This window comes from Corvus cornix, chromosome 8 (assembly GCF_000738735.6).
Source record: "Corvus cornix cornix isolate S_Up_H32 chromosome 8, ASM73873v5, whole genome shotgun sequence".
NCBI classification, from domain to species: Eukaryota; Metazoa; Chordata; class Aves; order Passeriformes; family Corvidae; genus Corvus; species Corvus cornix.
Window position 1 is genome coordinate 18,709,241 of NC_046338.1, and position 21,468 is coordinate 18,730,708.

General features: G+C 40.0%; 1 protein-coding gene across 3 annotated transcripts in view; it reads left to right on the plus strand.

Annotated features, from left to right (window-relative positions):
* Positions 1 to 3,307: 3,307 nt before the first annotated feature.
* Positions 3,308 to 21,468, plus strand: part of SNX7 (sorting nexin 7) — a 29,232-nt gene continuing 11,071 nt past the window's right edge. Inside the window, exons 1-7 of one of the 3 annotated variants that reach the window (XM_039555888.1) lie at positions 3,308 to 3,630; positions 9,304 to 9,483; positions 11,325 to 11,435; positions 11,847 to 12,011; positions 12,969 to 13,170; positions 15,046 to 15,242; positions 18,590 to 18,676. In XM_039555888.1, coding sequence (XP_039411822.1) covers positions 3,457 to 3,630; positions 9,304 to 9,483; positions 11,325 to 11,435; positions 11,847 to 12,011; positions 12,969 to 13,170; positions 15,046 to 15,242; positions 18,590 to 18,676 — 1,116 coding nt within the window. In that variant the 5' untranslated portion in view covers positions 3,308 to 3,456. The other 2 variants (XM_039555887.1, XM_039555889.1) reach the window with 2 other exon arrangements.

Genomic DNA, 21,468 nt, shown 5'->3' on the forward strand with positions numbered 1-21,468 from the left:
TTGTAAATTTAATTTGTTCAAGGAAAAGCAACTCTGGAAGGGATTACTAGCTAGGATCAACACTCTTACCAAAGAAAAAGAGAAAATGCGAGTAGGAATAATATTGACGTTTTTGTAATACAAAATAGCTTTTTGGGCTTAAGTGAATAAATAAAATTTGGAGGTGATTGCAGCTCAACCCTGGCACATGAGAATGTTCCACTTAGTGCTCCTGAGTAGGAGGGCCTGGAAAGCTTGAGTATTTCATGAAAATTGCATAGGCATTTGGAAAACACCATATTTTACAAAATGTTAAAATTTATTTAGCAAAGTATTGTCAAGTATTGTTTCAGTGCAATACCTATTTCTTTAAATAAGTGGGGCAACAATATTCATGGCATAACAACAACTATTACATTGACTCTTAATTATTGCCAAGACCTCATTCCACAGGTTCAAGGAAGGGTATCTGCAGTAAAATGTGTAAATCCCTGGTGCCCAGGAAACATAGAGCCTGTGAATATACACACATGGAAATGAAGAAAAACTAAGATCTATAGCAATGCACTTCTGAAATAAAAGTACGAGAGAAATGTGCAAATCCCCTTTGCTAAGTGTAGCTCTGTATTTACACTATCTGCAATATCTTTGAATAGAACAATTATTCAACTATTTCAAGTCATCTCTGGTCCTACAGCAGAAAATGAGCACGAAATTCCTGAGTCTGCAAAATGCTCTTTGTGCTAAATACTGCAGGGGAGAGGTGCTGGCGAGGCCCTTGGGACTCAGCATGGGTGGGAAACTACCCTGAAGCTGCTTTTGCTTACTGGGCCCTTTCAATAGAAATTAGGGACAACTGCGGTTGAGGGTGGGGAGGGCAGCTGAAAGTGATCGCAGAACAGTCTCTTATTTTATTTTAGCAGGGGTCCTTTTGATGATTAAACCTCCAAATAACTGTTAAATGCAATGCATATTTTTCTGAGTGAAGGGCAATGAATACCTTTTCCTTACAGACTGATACTTCAAATATAAAGCACAGAAAGATAAGCACTGCCAGCAAGGAATCTAAAAATATGTCTTCTTAAGCTTGATTAATGAGCTAATAAAAAGCTATAATAAGAAAAAAATCCAATTAAAGCATCTTGTGATATTTCTCTCAAACAGAAATAAAGAATCCAAGAGCACAGTAAAACTTTGAAAAATTAGTATTATTCAGACAACAGCCTTGGTATTCAAGCCTACAGTACATCAATTTTATATTTTCTTTGACTGGCTGTCCTTTATTTATCATCTCTGATGTGTATTGTCTAAAATTGTGATCCTTGATGAGTTTTATTTTGTTATTGCCTCACAAGCATATCATCTGGATTTAAATACAGACGTATTAAAAACTCAGGCATTATACGGGTTGTAGGTACTTATTCTATTCAGAAAACCTGCAGGCCTCTAGCACAACATATGGTACTTGGAAATAAGGGCAAAGCCAGTGGAAACTATATGCTATCAGCTATATATAAAGTCAGAAAACTAACTACACTCCTCATTGATGTACAAAAGACAGAGTAGAAAATTTATATTGTAATAGTCACTTTTCATCAGTCTTTTGTACCTGAAGGTAATCAGAAGATACAGGAGCAGCGAGGACACTGGAAAGGAACCGTGAAAGACACAGAGATGGGAAGAGCTGTAGATTTGACACCAGATGAGAAGCACCTGCACCTGAAGGAGCCCCAGCCTGCCCCTCGCAGCACCTGGAGGTGAGCAGCTCTCAGCCGAGGGCCCGTGGCAGTCTGTGGGGAAGGCAGCGCACCCAAGGAACCCCGGGCTCCTCAGAGGCGCAAAGCAAGGCACAGCAAAGAGGAGTAGGGCAGCGACAGTCTACACAGGGTCGGAAAGAAAAGAAGCCTGGGGATCTCGTACCAGAGTCAGTTGTTATTTTAATACTACAGAAATAGTTTATTTTCACTTACTGAAACGTTCTCAGCCATCAGCGAGTGTCCGAGGCTCCAGGACAGGCGCATCCCATCTCCCTCTGCCGGCTGATCCGCGCCAGAGACCCCCCGCAGCAAACGCTTCTGGCACCTAAAGCCCACTGCCCCAGGCTCCTAATGAATTTTAGAGTATTTTTTAAACAAGAATTAAAAAGTCTTTGTAAACATTCTCTAATTAGGCAGACATAGTCTTTGTCTCCTTGCACAGTTCAGTGAACATTTAGCGTTTATTTTAATCCCTTTATTTCAAGTTGTGGTTCAAGACTTCGCTGAAAAGCATGAAATATCAAGTGTATTTCCTCATCAGCTGCCAGCAGTGTTTCACGAAGGAATACTTTTCAAAACGCGTTCGTTTGATTACGGGGTTTGCCTTTTCTAAATTGACAGCAAGGGAACCAAGATACACAAAGACAATGTTGTGTCTGCCTGTTTAAGAACCCGCCCAGGACTCCTGAAATTTACGTTAATGACAAAGTTGGCTTCAGCTATTTCAGGCGGTGGCGCCTGCAAAGACGTGCCCTGTTCCGCACTGAGCGAACGCGGGCCTCGGAAAGGAGCCCGGCCCCGCAGCGGAGCTCGTGAGTCCGGCACGGAGCGGGTGTCAGGGAAGCGCTGAAGCCCACGGCAAGTCAGAGCTGCCTTCCCTGCCGCCACCTCCCTGCTCGGCCCTGGCTCCTGCGATGAATAGCGCCGGCCATTACTTCCAGTTCAATACTGGCAACTTCGAAATCTCACAATTCGCATGTTTTTACTTTAAAAAAAAAGAGACAGCTTTGCTAGTTTTAAATGTTTGGTGTCTCTCTCCCCGCTGCTTTTCTGATGTAATGTGGTGTCAGTTTGCTCTCACAAGCACATTTCTGACGCCAAAGTAGTCCCTGGCCTCAGCATCAGGACGACCCCACGGCGAAGGGGTCCAGCTACGAGCGGCACAGCGGCTGACCAAGGCGTACGAGAGGCATGAGGCAAAGCAGCAACGCGGCTTTTGGTTGCTGCCCCGGTGGCGGGACCTGGGCGCCTACCAGGAAGGAAAGAAGACCAACCCGGAGAACGCAGGAAAGAAAGCCGGGGTACGGCCCTCCCGGGCCCGAGGGCTGCCGAGAGCAGAGCGGGCGTCTGCCTACGGCCGCACACGGCTCTCCACACCGAAGCACTTCTGCGAGCAGCAGCCCCGGGGACGGCCCGGGCGGAGTCGCCCGCGCCGCCACGAACACGCCTGTGGGCGTTGTGCCGCCCCGTCCCGCCTCCGCAGAGGCCGCAGCCGCAGTCCCCCACCCGCTGTCCGGGCCTGGCGGCACACTCGACACGTCCCGGCCCCGCTCGCTCCCACCCCGGCCCAGCAGCGCGGCCCTCCCGCCGCCGCTTCCACTCCTGCGCACTGCTCGCGCCCCCTGCGCCGGCCGCGGCCAGGAGAGGGCGGGGGAGCGGCCAGCTGCGGTCCCGCGGGGAGCGGCTGCGGCGGGGCCGCCGCCCGCGGTCACAGGGCAGGATGGAGGCGGAGGGCCGGGTACTGGGGCCGCCGCTCCCTGCCGGCGGGGAAGGGCCTGGGGCCGACTCGCACCTCGCTGCGGGTGCCCTCGGCACGGCCCGGGGGCCGCTGCTCGCCGCCGCCGAGGTTCTGGCGCTGGACGATGAGGAGGACGACCTGGAGGTGTTCAGCAAGGTACGGCAGCGCCCTCCGCGGGTTCCGCAGTGCCGGGGGCGGCCAGGCGGGCTCGCCGGTACTTTGCCCTGGCAGGCGCCGGGCGAGCCAGGGTGGCGCGACGGGACGGGACGGGACGGGATGGGACGGGACGGCTCCGCCCCGGGCGGCGATTGCGGCTTTTGCCCGCCCGCCCCTCGCACGCACGGTGCTCCCCGGTGCCACCGCGGCTCCGTGACGGGCCGGGCTGCCCGAGGGGGAAGCGCTCGGCGGTCCCCGTACTTACGGGTGACTTCTCGAGCACGAAACGCGGGGTTGCTCCTTCGGACCAGCACTGCGGGTCATGACTGCGCTTACCTTAAATGTGCCATCTAATCTGGACTCACTGTACCCTTATCATCACTTATGTTCAACAGGTCATGTATCTGTAAATTAAATAAACAGTCCTGTTTAGTAATTGCAGTTGTGTTTGAATGTAAATAAATGTCTCCAAGTTTCAGTTTAAGTCTCACACCTTCACATAGGAAATTTGGTAACATCTGAATTTTGATGAAGGGAATAAAATGAATGTAACTGACCATGTATCAGGGTCCACGTTCAGAGAGCACACAGCCACGTACATGGTTGCAAGTCTGGCCGATAGTGCTGGCTTTAATTAAACCAATGAAGGGGGGTATGGCTTCCACGTATATTTTTTCTCATTTAGTACTGATTTAGTACAGGTTAAGACAAGACTTACCTCTTGCCTTCTCAGCAGTGAAAGAAGAGAGCATGTCATGGATCTATTTGCCTTATCAAGGCAGCATCTAAAATACAACAAAAGGACATACAGAGAGCTAGAGTGGAAAAAATATATATGGGGCTAGGGTGTCATTCACCATCTGAGACTTGAGAACTGCTGTGACAGGATGTGTGCCATGGGAGAGAAATAGCAGATACATTTCCAATTTGAAAATGCGACAAGCTATTTATATTCAGTAGTACAGATTGTCATAGGGAGTAAATGTGTGGTTTTTATATTTCTGTAGGTGAGATATACTGTTGTGGTATGCATGAATACTATTGGAATAAGGACTTCTTTCTTAGGAACCATGTGTTTAAACTGTAACTGTAATAGAATTCTTGAAACACTTGGCTTTTAAGACCAGAAGGGACTATTAGGTGATTTAATAGTCTGTAACATGCAAGAGACCAGGCTAAATTTCACCAAGTTACCTGCATTTTTCTGAAGCATAACTAGGGTCAAGCTGAATTATATTTTCTTGGAGAGCACCAGTCCTGATTTGACATAAAAAGATGAATGATTCATTGAACTTGCATGCAAAAGCAGTGCTGAAGTATAATTTTAGTTGTTTATGCTCACTTTGCATCCTTTTCCTTTTATGAGTGAAGTTCAGGCAGTTCTGCACGAAGCTATCTACTTATCAACACAGTGTATTAATGGTTATGCTGCTTGCTTGTCAAGAGCAATTCTCCTTGGGAATAAAAAATTAAAACAATTGGAGTTGATACAAATTACTGCTGCTTTATGGTAAATATCGAGATCTTGAAATTCCTACCTGGATTCATGCCAAATATTTTTTACATATATGAAATAGTAACTACTATTAATGCATGCTACGTGATAAGTTATTCCTGCAAACAAGAAAAATTGTCATATTATATGAAAATACAGCTTTCCTTCCAAACCTTGGACACCTGCATGTAATGGCTATATATATATATATCAACCAGAAATTCATGGTTTGTTTTCAAGTGCAATTTGAGATCTGATCTTTTGAGCTGATGAAAATCTGTGAGGTTGTTTGGGCTTTACACCCTATTTATTCATGTTCCATACATTCAAGGGAATCTGACAAGCTAAATGTGGCTTACGATGGAGTTTTGTAAAACCAATTTTTCCATAACATACTGTTCCAGGACTACCTTGTTTTAAATTGCATCTTAATGGGGTTCCTCATGCAGAGTGTGTAAGGTAGTAGTGCAGCATTTACAGGCCAAGTGGGACGGCAGCAACCGTGCAGGGCTCGGTGCCTGCCACTGTCATCAACTTCGTCTTTCTCAGTCTAGGCAGTGGAATGTGCCAGCTAACAAAATGGTGAAAAATGAGATTCTTAAAAATTGTCAACCTCAATACCCTAAGTTATTACTCAGAATGTAAACACTGGGCTTTTATTTTATGAAAATCCATAGATGTTTAACCTGATAGTGTTATAAACCATTGACCTGGTATCCTCTGACATACCTCAAATATTACAGACCAGTATCTTCAGCAGCTCTAATAAAGCATTTAATGATGTGATGTGCGTTTCACTTTATTCTAGTTTCCACTACCACTGAAAAGGTTCTGAATTTTCAGCAGAGACAAATTCTGGGAGTTGAGTTATGAGTCACACAGATGCAATGTTTTCAAGCTGCTTTCTTCCTTTAGCTTCAAAGTATAGAGTGCTGCCTGTATCACAAATACCCATTCAGTTAGCCTTTGCTTGATAACTGATATGTAGCATTGACAAAGCTGTCAGCAGTTTGGTTAATACTTAAAATCTTTAGCACCTCTGCTTTCAAACTCTGTTTCATAGTGTTTGTCTACATTTCATAATTACAGAAAACTTAATGATATTTCTGACAAAGATGTATATGCCACTTCAGAATTGCATAGACACTAATTTTTCTTCAAGATTTTTATTCAAGTTCATCAAGGATTTGACACAGAATAGTTTCTTGGCCAAAAAATTCACTTATAAATCAGTCTTCCTGAATCTCTTTGCTTCTTTGAAGAATGCTCCAACAACCAAGCTATTCACTTATAAGACAAACTCTACCCCATGTCCTTTACTGGGAGGTAGGGATGGATGGATGGATGGATGGATGGATGGATGGATGGATGGATGGATGGATGGATGGGGCACAGAGGCAACCTTGGGTCAAGGACCTGTGCTCTGGGAGAGAGCATTGTTTAGACAAACCCCCAGGCTTAGTGTCTTCTCCAAAAGAGCTGCAGTCTCAGCTGTGTGCGTACCCTATTTTGAGGCTGCTCCTGCTGTATGAGTGTTTTCCTTCCCTTATATATTTTGGAGTCTTACTGACCAATTGCAGTCAAACGAGATAGGGTAACTGCAAGTATTAGAGAAAGGAGACCCAGAAAATGGCCCTCATACTACCAGGAGCTCATTGATTTTCTATCACTTTGGTCTCTTGGCCAGTAAATCAAAAGCCATGAACCTGTTTGTGAACTGGCACACACAGCTCTGCCAGCTGCTCTGTCAGGAGTGAAGGGCCTGGGAAGAGAAGGGGTACTGCAGGTAGGTGGGAATGGGGGAGGCGTGGGAAAGGACATCGTTTTCTGGGACAGGGCCTTGATGCTCTTTGCATGGATGAAGAGGAAGAAGGTTCCACAACCCAAGAGCTAGAAGAATTGTCTGTTTTTTCCTGTGCTACAAAACTCCTGCCCTCATCTGTATGCACACAAAAACATAGTTCCAACCACAAAATTACAGCTGTATAGAAAGTTATCATGGGGTTTTTTACTGTGTTTATGTGATGATACCAGACTTAGGTCACAGGAACTTCAAGAATTACTGGAAGTAAATCTGAAGTATCATGAGGATAAAGAGACAGATGCTTGTTTAAAACTCACATGCATTCATTCGTGTGCACGTGACTACCAGAGCTACATTAAACAAAACTGAAGACTTGCTTATTCTGTGGATTTTTATTGTCCATATTTTGTTTCTCAACCACATATTCATAAGCCCTTCCACATAAAAATATACTTTCAGACACCTGCGTGAATAGAGCAATTTTTAGTAGCAATCTAGAAGAAGGAATGAAACATTAAGACATTAATGCCCCATACAAAATAAGAAAATATGAAACACATTTACCTTGATCCAATTTAGGCCTTGCAGAGTCATTACTCCTCAAATTATATGGCCATTCAAGTCCCTTACGTGCTCACGTGCATTTTTCTTCCCTGGAAATTTCCCATTGTCTCAGCACTTTGAATTGCATGGGCTGCTCTGAGTTAGCAGTCCTCATTAGTCATCTAGACCATGGGCAGCCAGTGCTAGCAGGCTCTGAGAATAGCTCTATTTATTCTGCACCACTCAGGATAGTGCTGGCTGTATAGAAATCGTGTAGAAACACACTGAGTAAAAGTAAAATGACTGACAGGTGTACAAGGAAGCCACTATGTAATATTTAAAGTGTTGTCTTTAGTCTTCTGTGTTGCTTTTTGTCTCCCTGTTCAAGGAACTTAATGTAAGTGATGGGAGGAGAACTGGTACATAAGCGCTTTCTGGGCATAATTCCTGGTATAAATGTCTCTTCCATATTTGTGGGAGTACATTGATAAATCCAAAGAAAAAGAGCAAGATAAGGCGTTCCAGAGAAAGTTTTGATCCAGTTGAATTCAAACTCTCACCCAGCTCAGCAGCACTGCAGTGGGGTGCTCTTCATTCCTGTGAGATCAGCCTTGGGATGATGCCATGACTCCAGTTAGTGTGGACTCGCACTTTTCCAGTCCTGGCATTTGAGCAGTTTTCTCTTTAACTGCATCCCTTTTCTCCTTCCTCCATAGTTAACAGGGCACTGGAGAGGGCAACTCTTTGCCACTCTTAGTCAGTGTAATCTAAGTACCCTTTTAGAAAACTTGTAGAAAATGGATTAATTTTAAAGTTTGTTATGAAAATAATTCTTTGCATTGGATATATTAAAAAAGCTGTATACCATACTTGATATTTAAAATACAGTGATTTATTTCAATTTCTGTATTATTTCTAATAGTTTATTAATTTATTGTGCTCTTATGAATTAGTGACTTCAATTTATTTTCATAGTAACTGTATCATTCAAGATTTTGGGTTAGTAGATCTCACTCAGACTTACATCTATGGAAGAAAATGAGATTTCTTGCCTGTTTCCAATTTCCACCTTGTTTCTCAGCAGTTGAGTGAGCACCATTGAATGTACTTGCTGAAGCAGCTGCTCTGGGGGCAGGCATATTCTTAGACAGTTGTGTGGAAGTGGTCAGTGGTATCAAAAAGTGGTTTTCACTTTAGCAAAACAGTAGTTTGACTTTTTTTTTTTAGAAATTAAGCAGCAAATTTGTACTGCATCCTTACTTACTGTTTTCCTTAAAAAAATATGATTAATTTATGTACCTGTAATTGTTTTCCATTTCAGCTTTTATTTTAAAATAAATGCAAACTGAAATATCCAATTCCAGTAAAAATTCTGATTCTGATTTTGGCTTGTTTTTTTTTTTAAATCATCATTTTTTAATCTGTGCATTTTTAATCAGGTAATTAGGGATAATTCAATCATAAGTTCTCAGTAACCGGCTTCTAACAATTTTATTAAAACTGGTAAGTATCCTACACAATGAATGGATGCTTGGTTCATAACTAATTTTACTGTTCATAGGCAAGTTCTCTTTCTAGCTATGCATAACATTCTTCTCAAATGATAGTATTTTGTTCTTTCATCTGTTTTAGAATAAATCTCATTTCTTACATCTTCACCAAAGCAAATACTGAAAAGGATAATGGATTTGCTATGTCCTACATAATTCTTTCATCTGCTCCAAGTTTTATCTGTTCTATCAGATTATTTAAAAGCTTGCCATTTTAGCATCTGAGACATGTTTGTATATAAAGACGTATTGATGTGGATGTTCTCATGTCTTATCTGTAGGATACATCTCTGGCTGAGGTAAACTCATTCAGTCCTTCAGTGCCAATATCCCCCTCATCAATAAACCAGTATAAATTTGAAGATGGACCAGAATTAAGAGATCTCTTCATTACAGTCGATGATCCTGAAAGCCACATTACAGCCATTGAAACATTCATTACATACAGAGTAGTCACAAAGGTAAGTATCTATTCATGGCTTTAATGGCTTACTTTGATAACAGTTGGCATTTTCACTCTTCTTGCACACCATTCTCTGGGATATTACTAAATTTAAACTTTAATTTTGCCATTTTTGAGTTATAGACAACTAAAACTGCATGAAAGTGTGGTAGAGAATGGAAAAAAATCAGTGTGATTCTGCATACACATGTGTTTCGATTCTTTATGTTGAGAAAATAGTTAATAATTCTTCAATGGCAAAATGAGTGCTATTAGAGAATAACATTTTCTGTTGTGATCTTCAGCTGGAACAGGAAACAGCCAAAGAACTGATTCACTTTGAAGACACTATATTATTAGCACAAATCTTGATGACTTTTGGATCACTTACAGGCTACCAGTCTTATGTCTTGCATAAATGTTACCTGCTACAGTCTTTCAATTCCATTATTTTCTAATTGCAGCATCCATTAACATATGGATGTTTGCTTCCCCTTTAGAGTTGCATGTGATTTCTGAGGAAACTGCCACAATTCTCTAATGAAAAAGTAGTATTAGGAAACAATTAAGTGTATTTTTAATTGTCCTGAATGCAAGTTATTTACAGGAAATAAGGAAGAAAGTCAGCCTTGCAAGATCAGTCTTCTCGGGTCTTCTGAGATTACCAGCAAATATTCTGTGGGCTGCATTTTGAGAATGTTAATTTATTTTACTTTCAGTTCTTCTTAAAAGATTCATTTAAAAACAGATTTTCAAATGGGAATTATTCATCTTTAAATAAGAGGAGATATCAATTCCTCATAAAATATTTACGGAGTAGGAAGAGAGCTATCTTTGTTAGGTTGCTACCAATAATTTTCACTTTATGCCCGTTTCTGTAGATGAGAGAACATTTTTTCTTCAGGCAAGTATGAAAGGGCTGTAAGGTGGATTGCTTTTGCTTTTTTTATCTCTTTTTTCTTACAATATTTAATTTGGAGTGCTGGTTGTTGATGATAAAGTAATAGCATTCCTCCCACATACCTTGAAAAATTTTTATTCAACCCTCAAAAATGTTTAGATTACAAAAGCATGTTTTGAGGCTTTTGGAATTTACTTGCATCACATTGTAAATCTCCGTGCAACAATGAGTGGTAAATAGCACATGTTAATGAAAACATGGGCTCTTTGTGGCTTGCCTCCAGAAGACAGAGCAGTGGTAAAATAAATCTCACGGTCTTACAATTTTGTAATCTGTAAAAAGCATTTTTTGTAGGCATTAAAGGTTTGTTGGCAAGTTCTAACAGAGGGCTGCAAAACTGGAATCGATGATGGGCCGCAGAATCCATTAAGCAGTGCAGGAAGTATTATTGCTCTGATATGCTGAAGTTTTCATGTTTTGAATGTTAGGCTTATTGAGTAATGTCACAGGTCCCAAGGACATATGTCAGCTCTTTGGGCTTTGTTCAGAGTGCTAAAAAATGGACATTCCTCACTTGTAGATTACTAATCACTTTAAAAGAAGTCCCCTAAAAGTAACGAACGTAACTGTGATTGCTGAAAGGAAAATGCCACACTAAAGTAATTATTGCAATAATTTGGAAACATTATGGTAAGATAATCATTATAAGTCACAGCACAAAGTGCAGCTTAGTGCTCTTTTTTTTTTCCCCCAATAGAACTTTGATTTCTTGCTAAAATAGGATGTGTTAACTCTTCAAGGAGTTGATGATCATGGTTCTTTAAAATAACAGCACACCAATAACAGGGACAAAACAGAATGTATGTACTCCTTTCAAGTACTCAGTTTTCTCCAAAATCTAAAACGGTTTTTTTCTGGTATTCTAACCTAAGCCTGTTTTTTCTGCTTTTGGTTTTCAGACAACCCGTGGTGAGTTTGACTCCAGTGAATATGAGGTTCGAAGACGGTATCAGGATTTCCTTTGGTTGAAGAGCAAACTTGAAGAAGCACATCCAACACTGATTATTCCTGTTTGTTTGCTAAAACTTAAGTTATTTTTATTTGTTTGTAAGATGGCTCCAGTTTTATACAGAGATGTTTGAGGTCTTTCTTCAGCTTCTGAAGCTTCACAAACATTAAGCCAACCTATTTGCCTTAGCTTTATATGTATTTGACAAAAATCACATAAAGGTATTTCTTAGGTTTTTAATTGTGGCATTTGCAGTAATTTATGTCCTTTCTTAGTTGTACTCATGTTCTTCTGCACTGTGTATTACAAGAACCATGGTATACCTTAGTTGAAGATGATAACTTTATATAGCTTTTGGGTTATTGCATGGTGGATTTTCCAAGGTATACCTATGATTTTTAGTAAGCAGAACTGTTATAATACCCTGAATACTGTGCAAATTATGCGATATATTTCTTCTTTTTTTCCTTAGCCGTTGCCTGAAAAATTCATAATGAAGGGAATGGTGGAACGATTTAGTGATGAATTCATTGAGACTCGAAGAAAAGCTTTACATAAATTTTTGAACCGTATTGCTGATCATCCAACTTTAACTTTTAATGAGGACTTCAAAATTTTTCTTACTGCACAAGCCTGGGTAAAATGACTTTGTTTTTATTTACAGTTCTGTGAAACCACATGTTGTGTTAGTAGGGTATATCAGGAGCCTCCCTGGTTCAGTATTCAGTAGTGTCATCCCATGGCTTGTTACCCAACTGTCAGAAGCAGGCAGGGATTTATGGAATATTCATAACCTGAGATAACCTTTTCTTCTGTGGTTTTGGTAATCATGCACATGGCCATAAATATTGCTGTACCTTCCAAAGTTGTTTTTGTTACTGCATTTTGGATTTTTGTGGCAAATTCATAGTATTTCAACTCTGCATGTTTTTTGGTACACATATAAGCTTCCAAGATTATGAGGAGAGCAGTGCTTTTAATTAATTATTGTTTTTGCATGGCACTGTCTTTTTCATTTTTTTTTTTTAAGTTTTACTGATCTCATAAAAGAAAAATACAGGCTTTTCCTGTTGCATTGTTGCAAGATGTGTCCAGTTGCAAATAGGAGTTTTGTACTCAGAAAAGAGTGCCTCTGAATTTCAGCAAAGATTATTCTAGCAACATATAAAAAGAGTTAAAAAAATAGATGGATTCTTCCCCCAGCAGGAACATTGAGAAAAACATAATCTTTTCTCAAAGACTTACCTCTGCAATCGTTACATCTGCTTTTCTGTTCAAAAAGCTAAATTGCAAACTAGCTAACTCACCCTGAGGAGTGAAGGGGTAAAGGTTTTCTGCCATCTTCAACCATTCTTGTGAGACTGTCATAGATGGCATGCTTGTGTCTGCTCAGAAAGGCTTAGCTAATAAATGCACAAGACAGGTATGGTTCTGACACTGGTCTAATAATTATAAGATTTATATACTAAAAAGACACAGGTTTATGTACGTAGTTTTGTTAAAAAAAAAAAAAGAAAAAAAAGGTGCTTTATTTATTATTTTCAGAGAATTAACAGAAGTACCTGGAAGTAAACAGAGCTTGTTTTGTCTTTAGGAACTCTCCTCACATAAGAAGCAGGGTCCTGGTTTGCTGAGCAGGATGGGACAGACTGTCAGAGCTGTAGCATCCTCAGTAAGAGGAGCAGTTAAAAATCGTCCTGAAATGTTTACAGAAATGAACAATTACATGGAAACATTTAGTCAGAAAATAAACTTACTAGATAAAATAGCTCATAGGATTTACAAGGAAGAAAGGGGTAAGTAGAAGACGTATCAGTTTTATTGATTTAAGAAATGAAAAAGTAGTTTTCATTGTGGCAGGCAAAATACTCTTTCCAGCAAGCAAGGAAAATGGGAGATTTTTGTGTTTATGCTGTGTTTTTCTTTCTGGTCATGTTTTTGACAGACCTTCATGTTAGTTTGAATCATTTTTTAATAGGAAGAGTTTTAACATGTCATTCAGTGACTTATAAGGAAGAAGAAAATGTAAGTATGGCTGTATTTTAACTTGTGCTTTTTGGAAAGTTGCATGACCTTTGGTTTTGAACTTTGAAGGGAATGTACAGTTTTCTGTGCAATCTCATAATGACACAAAGCTGTCTTGATTCCAAATCTCTAAACTTCTCTTTGTTTAGTTTTGTTCTGCACCTTTTTTCTGTTGACAAAGTAGATTTTAATTTTTTTTTATAGCTTTACTGTTGGCTATAATTTTTGTCATGGTAATCTGTGCCTGTTAGAGTTTTCTCAAGAAGGATCGCTTAATCTTAATTTTTTACTTAAGTAAGTGTAGTTCACACACCTAGTTGGAATGCTAAGTTACTGGCTTTTCTGAGATTCTGAGATTATTCTGATCTCAGACCTTGTCTGTTCAGTAGAATTTCCACTGGGCAGCACTTGAAGTATTTTTTTGCCTATATAGTACAATTTGAAGAGCTGCACTGTGTTAATAACTGAGTCCTTGAGCTTTTTTGTGGAGTACCAGATTTCAGTGTGTCTTCACTGAATTGAAAGGGTGTTATAAAAGAAAAATACATGTTGGTGAAAAGAGTTCCTTTTGATATTGTTCCCTCCAGTGAAAGTAGCTGTCTGAGGTCTGTAGGTTCAAGGTATCAGTGCCAAAATATTTCTTGGAAAAGCTCAAGAATTTTGAACATGCTCCCAAATGCTGTAGGTTATATCTTCTTTCTAGATTTTTCAAATAGCACTTGTCAGAATGCTTGTGTGCAGGGCCTCACTGTTGTGAATAGGAATGGTGGATAGCTCTGATACAGAGAACATTCCTGGTTGCAGTACCTTAATGTGGGATTCTTGATTACATCTTCCATAGAGGGGTTTTTTTTTGTCCAAAGAATCTCAAAGTAAATATTAACTCTTCATGCCACATGACTGCTTTTACCTTTCCTAGGACATTTCTTCATTATAAATTTAGTAGTGACAAAATTGCATTTTCAATACATGACCAGTGTGTTCACAGTATCCTCCTGTGAACTGCAGTTTGCCCATGTTTAGCCCTACCAAATGGCTCAGTGATCTGTGGGCCTTCTCCCTGGTTATGGATTATCACTAGGTCTAGAGACATAAGTAATTCGTAGGATATCCCTGTATTTAAATTAATAAAAACTACTGAAGGAGATAACACTTGCAGAGCAGCATTGAACTTCAGTGTTTCTTCTGAAGCTTTTGAGACATAACAAAGCTTCTAGTTTTAATAACTGAGACTGTATTTGGAACACTGCTGTTACCAAGAAGCAGAGAATTCAGGGCAGTAGAAGTCAGCAAGTCAGACCAACTGCCATGGCTCCCGTTGCTCTGTATGCAGACAGTGTGAAGTAATGCAGCTCATTGGGTGTCTGAATGCACCTCTTCAGGTCTACCTGAGTATGTGTGTCGTTGTGAAATGACTGGGGCATTTTTGCTGTTAGATTTCTCAAAGCTACTTAATTACAATACATTATTTGATTAGTTTACTCATAAACAATGAACTGGAGTTTACTTATCTTGGTCATTTGAGCAAATTTAAACATTAGCCTCAGTCTCTTGCTTGGTTCACAGTAAATACGAAGTTGCAATTAGTATCACTTAGACATCTATTAATGAACAGAAGAGTAATATGTGTATATGTTCCTCTTAAGACTATTTCAATGAAATGAAGGAGTACGCCCCCATCCACACGCTGTGGTCGGCCTCGGAAGAAGACATAGCAGACTCCCTAACGGGCATTGCCAGCTGCATTGACCGCTGCTGCAAGGCCACAGAGAAGCGAATGGCAGCGCTCTCAGAACACCTGCCCATTTTACATGAATATGTTCTCTACAGTGAAATTCTCATGGTAAGATTTCCTGAAGGACTCTCTGTGGCTCAGTATAAAATTTGGCTTAGTCCAGTGACAATGTCCAGGAGAGAATTTGTAGCTGATGAGAATGACTTTACAGTTCCTTTATTTACTCATTACAAAACATGCACAGCATAGGATACCTGTCCATTGTCGGGGAATCCAATTGGTCCTGTTTCCCTTGCTAATCAGGCAAGAGGTGCCCCTTCCAAATAAGAAGAGCTTGATAGTTTTGCCTGGCAGGCAGCCCTGGGTAGCTGTGCTAGGGTGTCTAGTTTTGCTGTCTTCAGTGAGCTATGCATTGTAGCAAAGAGGGTTTGGGGACAGCAGCTGAGAAACACCTTCCCTGACACTGCCAAAATATGAACTCAATGAGTAACAGATTGTGTGTGGGAAAAGGAGTGGAGAGGTTTTTCCCTTTCTAGGAGCTCTTCCTATGTTTTCTTTTTCCAGAACAGCTGGGAACTTCCAGTTCCTGCAGCATTATGTAAGCATGTGTTAGTCTTTGCCATAAGCTACTGCTCTCAGTTCCCTTTATGTATGTATTTTTCTTATGCTTGGAGAGGATGTAAAAAATCAGACTCCAGAGTTGATATATTCAGTGCTGGTGGATAATCAACATAATTAAGTAACTGAATTCAGTATGTCATAATTCCTACTTTGCTGCCTTCAGAAAGCAGAACATGTGTACAAACCCCTCTTTGTCTAGGTTTTGAGCAATGCCAGCTGCAGAATCTGCTCTTGTGTTACTGCTGGGAACCCAGCTCCTGCTGCAGTGGTTTCTGAGTAGGGGCTGAGTGAGTCTTACAGGCCGTGGATAGAGCAAGACCCAAGCTAACCGAGCCTTTGGTGGCACTGTGAAGAGTATTGCCACTGCCTCAGTACGGCTTGACTACCAAGAGTTAGGAATTCCCCGCTGCAATGACTGCTGTCTTTGAAACAAGCTTCACAGAAAAAGGAGCTGTACAAAATGTCCTGTATCTCACAGGCCTCATTATTTGCACATACGTGCTGGTAGATGGAGGTAGGTACTGCTTTGCTTAAAGATCTGAATAGGTTGCTGTACTAGCAATTGCAGGTCTTCTTCTCCCCCACTTCCAGCCTTATTTTTCAGAATTTCTAAGTCTGTTACCCATGAGCAATTGTAGTCTTCATGCTACTGAGGAGATGTTGCCTGCCCATTGCCTCCTATTTTGCAGCCTGGCTCACCCTCACCCTTTCTCAGACGTTCTGTTTTGTCCAGAGCACAGAGAACTTTCTGGAGACAAGCCCCAGGATGACTACCTGGCTCTTCCTGCACACCTTACAAGTAGCTGTTGCCCACTGCATTTTTTTTCCTGCTTGTAGCTTTCTTGAAGCAGCACTTGTAACACAGTATTAGGCTGCTATGAGGTCCTGTCCAGAGGAGAAATCTTCCTTCAGTAGCTCATTCTTACACTACAACCCTTCAACCCTTCCTTTCCCTTCATTCACCATGGATTTTTATTTTTACTTACTGCCTATTTCCCTCTTGCACTTTGGAGAGAGAAATACTAGTCACTAAAGTAAAATACCTAAAAACACCCTGAGGAAGTCACCCACTAGTAAATCTTTCAGAGGTGTGGTTAACCCCTCATTGCAGGGACCTTGTATTTTCCAGTGTTGCGAGTTCAGCCTTTAACTGGGAAAAGAGGTGAATTTATAGCTGAAATATTTACATCTGGACCAACCCCTTCCTAACTGACCCACAGAGCAAATCTGCTATCCCTCAGGGTACAAATTACAGCATTAATTAGTTATGGGTCCACATAAAATTATTTGTGGGTTTTGTGGCAGAGTACCATTAAGTATTACACAAAAAAACCTATAAAAGTATAATAATATGTTTTAAAAATAGAGTGCCTCTGTTTGCCATTAGAAGTCAGCATTTGTCTGTAAATGTAGCACCTTAGTATTAAAATAATTGGTTTTGTCTTGTAATTCAAAGTGTATTTGTGATAAATGTTGCCAAGCAGTCATTAAAAGTTTTAAAAGAGGCAAAAGAAATAGGAAAAAAGAGAAAAAAAATTGTATTATGAAGGAAAGCTTTTTGAGATATTTGTTTTGCTTCTGTGCTTACAGCTAAACATTTTCTTTATTTATCTAACCAAAAGATTCCAAGCTATTGATGAACATCTGTCTGTATTGCTAATCTATTGCTCAGAAATGCCCAAAGTCAAGTTTACCAATTTTTTATAGTGACTACCTGTTCAAAAAGAAACATTGAAAAATTATTTAAAAATTAACCTCCTAAATTATTCTATCGTGTTTGATAAAAGTATCAAGATTTCAGAGAGAACTCAGTCAAATAGGAGAGCTAGAGAAGGTAGAGCTGCTTGTGCCCTGTGCTGTTTCAGCATGCCCTGTGCTAGAGGTGAATACTGAACATCTCTGCAGAAGCAGCAGTAAAACCAGTTGTGGTGAGGTAATGTAAAAGAAGGTTTTGAGATTTTTAATTATATATGTCCTGCTTCTGATTTTTTTTCAAAAGGACCAAAGCCTTGCAACACTTCTGCAAGATAAGCATACCTGAGTGTACTTTTACAGGTGAGGAAGCTAAGACAAAGAGACATTTGTAAGGCTTCATCAAGGTCTCAGAGCAAATGAGCATTGGAAATGGACTAATCTGTAATACTGCTTCTGTTATGTAGCTTAACAAGTAATGTTCCTTCCCCTTTCTAATTTTTTTTGACATTATGCTAAAAACCCAATACCTGCTTAGATAGTTTCAAAGGAGGTAAAAATTACATATGCTGAAAATAAGCACATATATTAATGGTAGAAAAGCCATCATTTCTACCATAACTTTATCTGATTTTTCTGATTTTTTTTTCTGATTTGTCACAACTCCATTTGGCACTTACAAAATAATATTAAAGGTCAAAGTCACAATTTCAGTAATGCTTTGTATACCATTTTTAGTCTACTTTATATTGTAAATTTTACTCAAAGAAGATACTTCTGTTTGTGAGATTTGGCAAACTCATGTTGCTGATTTAAAATGAATATATGGTAAGTTAAGATGATACCAAATAAAGTGCTGTAGCAGTTTTGCTCATACAACTGGCAGTGATACTGTGTATGGCAGATCCTTGTGACACTGATTTTGGATTTAGTAAGATTCTTGACAAACATGTAAGAAAAAATAGAGGTATGAAAAAATAAGTCTTTATGATTTAATTTTTTTTTTTGATAAAACATATGTCAAAATTATTAAGTGGTATCATTCTGTGATCTTGTTTATCAAATAGCCAAGTTGTTTGATGGTTTTCTGAAAGAGCTAAAATTTGGTGCAGTTTACTTTTTTTTTCCCCCTCTATATTAAGGGTGTTTTGAAAAGGAGAGACCAAATCCAAGGCGAGCTCGATTCCAAAGTGGATGCTTTAGCCCATAAAAAGACAGAAAAGGATCTGGTGAGTATGTTCAGAAAGCTGGAATCTTCCAGGCCTTATTGTAACTGCAGGAGGTGCGCAGAAGAAGGACATGTCCCCTCTGAAGCCACGTGCTGGGACTGGGCACTGTCTCTACTCCTCTGGTAGCTGCTTGTGCCAGGCAAAGGCCATCATGAGAAAGAAGCAACACTTCAGTAGCTGGGCTGCTGGAGGGAGGGGCTGCTCATAGTGGGCGACCACTGGGCTTTGTCAACACAGACTGTACCACAGCTTATTTTCAGCTTTTCTGTATACTTCCACACTTGGAGTTAAAAGAAGGTAACAGTTGCTGCAGTGCTCTTGTGGCTGCTGCTTCATTGATGTAGGAGAGGGAGAGGAGGTGATTAGGATCAGCAAAGCTGTTCATTAACTTATTTAAAATAAAATGTTCTGCATTCTGTTCTTTCAGGTTTCTGTTTTTTCTAGTTGGGCCCAGGGATATTTTTTTTGCTTCCAGTATGGACACCTTCATTTGTTCTAGTGAAGTCAGACTGTAACTGGTAGCCCATGGGGACAGGCATTCCCAAAACCATCAGGAAGGCTCAGTGAGCCAATTAAAAACAACTTCTGGGATAAGAATTGGCATTTTTTAAATTTTTGATTGTTAAACTTTCCAGCCTAAATAATGTCCTTTTAGCACAGCATTAACGCCAAGTGTTATACAGTGTAAATAATATGCAAAAATGACTAGTAACTTTTTAGTACATCAAAGGACAAAATTCTTAACATTTCAGATACTTTTTATTAGGCTTGTTGTAATTAGTTTCCATGTAAAGATGAGCTGTAGATCGTTTTTGGTGCTTGAAATGCGTATTTTCATTTGATTTTTTGGCACTGAGATGAATAAATAAGAATATATTACTGATCTCTGATACCTACAATGGCTATGGTATATTATATAACAATTTGCCTCTGTGTACTGCAGTGGGACATTAAGTAAATATCTCTGGTATTGGTTTTTTTTTCCTGAAGCAGAAATTTTTACTTACTGCCTTTGTGTTCTCTAATTTGTTTTTGTTTCTCTGCTTTCTTTGCTGCTTCTCCTGTCCTTTTTCCTTAGTTTAAAGCTTGAAGCTCTTATAAAATGTATGGAGAATGGTGAGTTGGAGAAGCCCCCTAGGCTGGGAGTTCGGTACCAAGGCAGGTGAATTCAGCGATGAATTCAGCTCCATACAGCTTGTTTAGCAGTCAGATTGATTGTTGTTTACTGTAGAAAAGACAACACAGCCGGGCAGGATGTGCCATATTTTCAGGATGCATTTCTGTTACAATCTGATGGAGTTCTCAGACAATGTGCACGCACTCCCTTTTCCTGAACTGTTACAATTAAAAAAGGAATATTGTTATTTTAGCATAGTATTGGTCATACCATGTTGATTTGATATTGACAGTACTCCATCATGAGATGTTTGTATTTGCTTCCAGTAGGATTTTGAAATCAGTTTGCCCAAACTTTTTTTTTCACTGTAGATGTGTTTCCATATCTGCATTTACAGTTTGGTAAAGGCTTTGGACACTGTGATTGCCCAGGTGTTCAGAACTTTGCTTTATCTATCCAGCCCCTCTATTTCTTACTCATTTCAGAGAATCCTGTTTTTGAGAGCCTCATTCTCCTTGCAGTCTCAGAAGAGCAGTAAAACAGATGTCTGTTAGTCTAATCTGATAATAAAATCCTGTGTTCTCTAACTCAGTGGCAGCTGTATCCTGAAGACTTTTTCTTAATTAGAAGCTGAAGCCTTTTTCTAGTAAGGGTAGTTTGGCAACAGAGAAGGGTGTACTGCTATTTTTAACCATTCAAGTGACTTAACTATTTTCTTGGTCATTTTTTTACTATGCTTTCATTTTTGTGTTGAAATATTTTTCTGATGCTTCTAACCGGACTGATTTCATAATAAAAGGTGGTTATAACACAGGTGTGTTGTTGGAATGGGTGTCAAACACTGAGTTAGGGTGCATCTGCACATACCTATTCCTAAGCAGAACTCCTGTAGCTTCTAATGATCTCATAGGTGTCAGATTGAACTTGTCAGTGCAATCTAGTAGCCAGAAATTTTGCTGACAATGAGTGGCATGAAGCCTAATCTCATTTGAAGTACATTTCCACCATAGATAAGGAGTCTCAGACTGTCATTAGAGCTGATAAAAGGCTGTGAGATATTTAGCATTGGTCACGGCAAACATTAAATGATTTAACAAACATGAGGTTGTACAGCAGAAGAATGCAAAACATCCCCAAGGTCAGTGCAGATGAAATAGGCTGGAATTGCAAATTAAACCTTATGGGACATTAGGCTCATTGGCTGGGAAAGAAAATGCTTTCTTGAACAGTGTTAGAAAGCTGCTTGTGGTGCTGCTAAAAAAGCCAGAACCTTGGTTTCCACTCCAAAATTTGGTCCACGAAGGAGGCAGTTGTTCAGGGTATGGATAGTTTGAAGACTGATTTTAGATGCAGGCTCTGGCAGAGATATTGGAGAGGACTTTGGTAGCCTCCTGCTTATCTAGACATTTCTTACCTCCAGAGCTGTGGCTGTAAAGATACTGGGATATGCGGCTCCATCACTTCCACACCCCATCCTGAAGGCTACACAGAAATGCTAGTGTATCCCTTTATGGTTTGGGCATTTTTAACAGTTTTAGTCTTGCTACTAGGGCTGATAATAATTATGACAAAAGGTTGGTATAATGTGCTCTGACAGAGCGAGATAAGCATTAAATGCCAACTTAAGGATTCTAGTGTTCAGGCTTGAAACTGAATAGTAAAAGAGATGAAATGC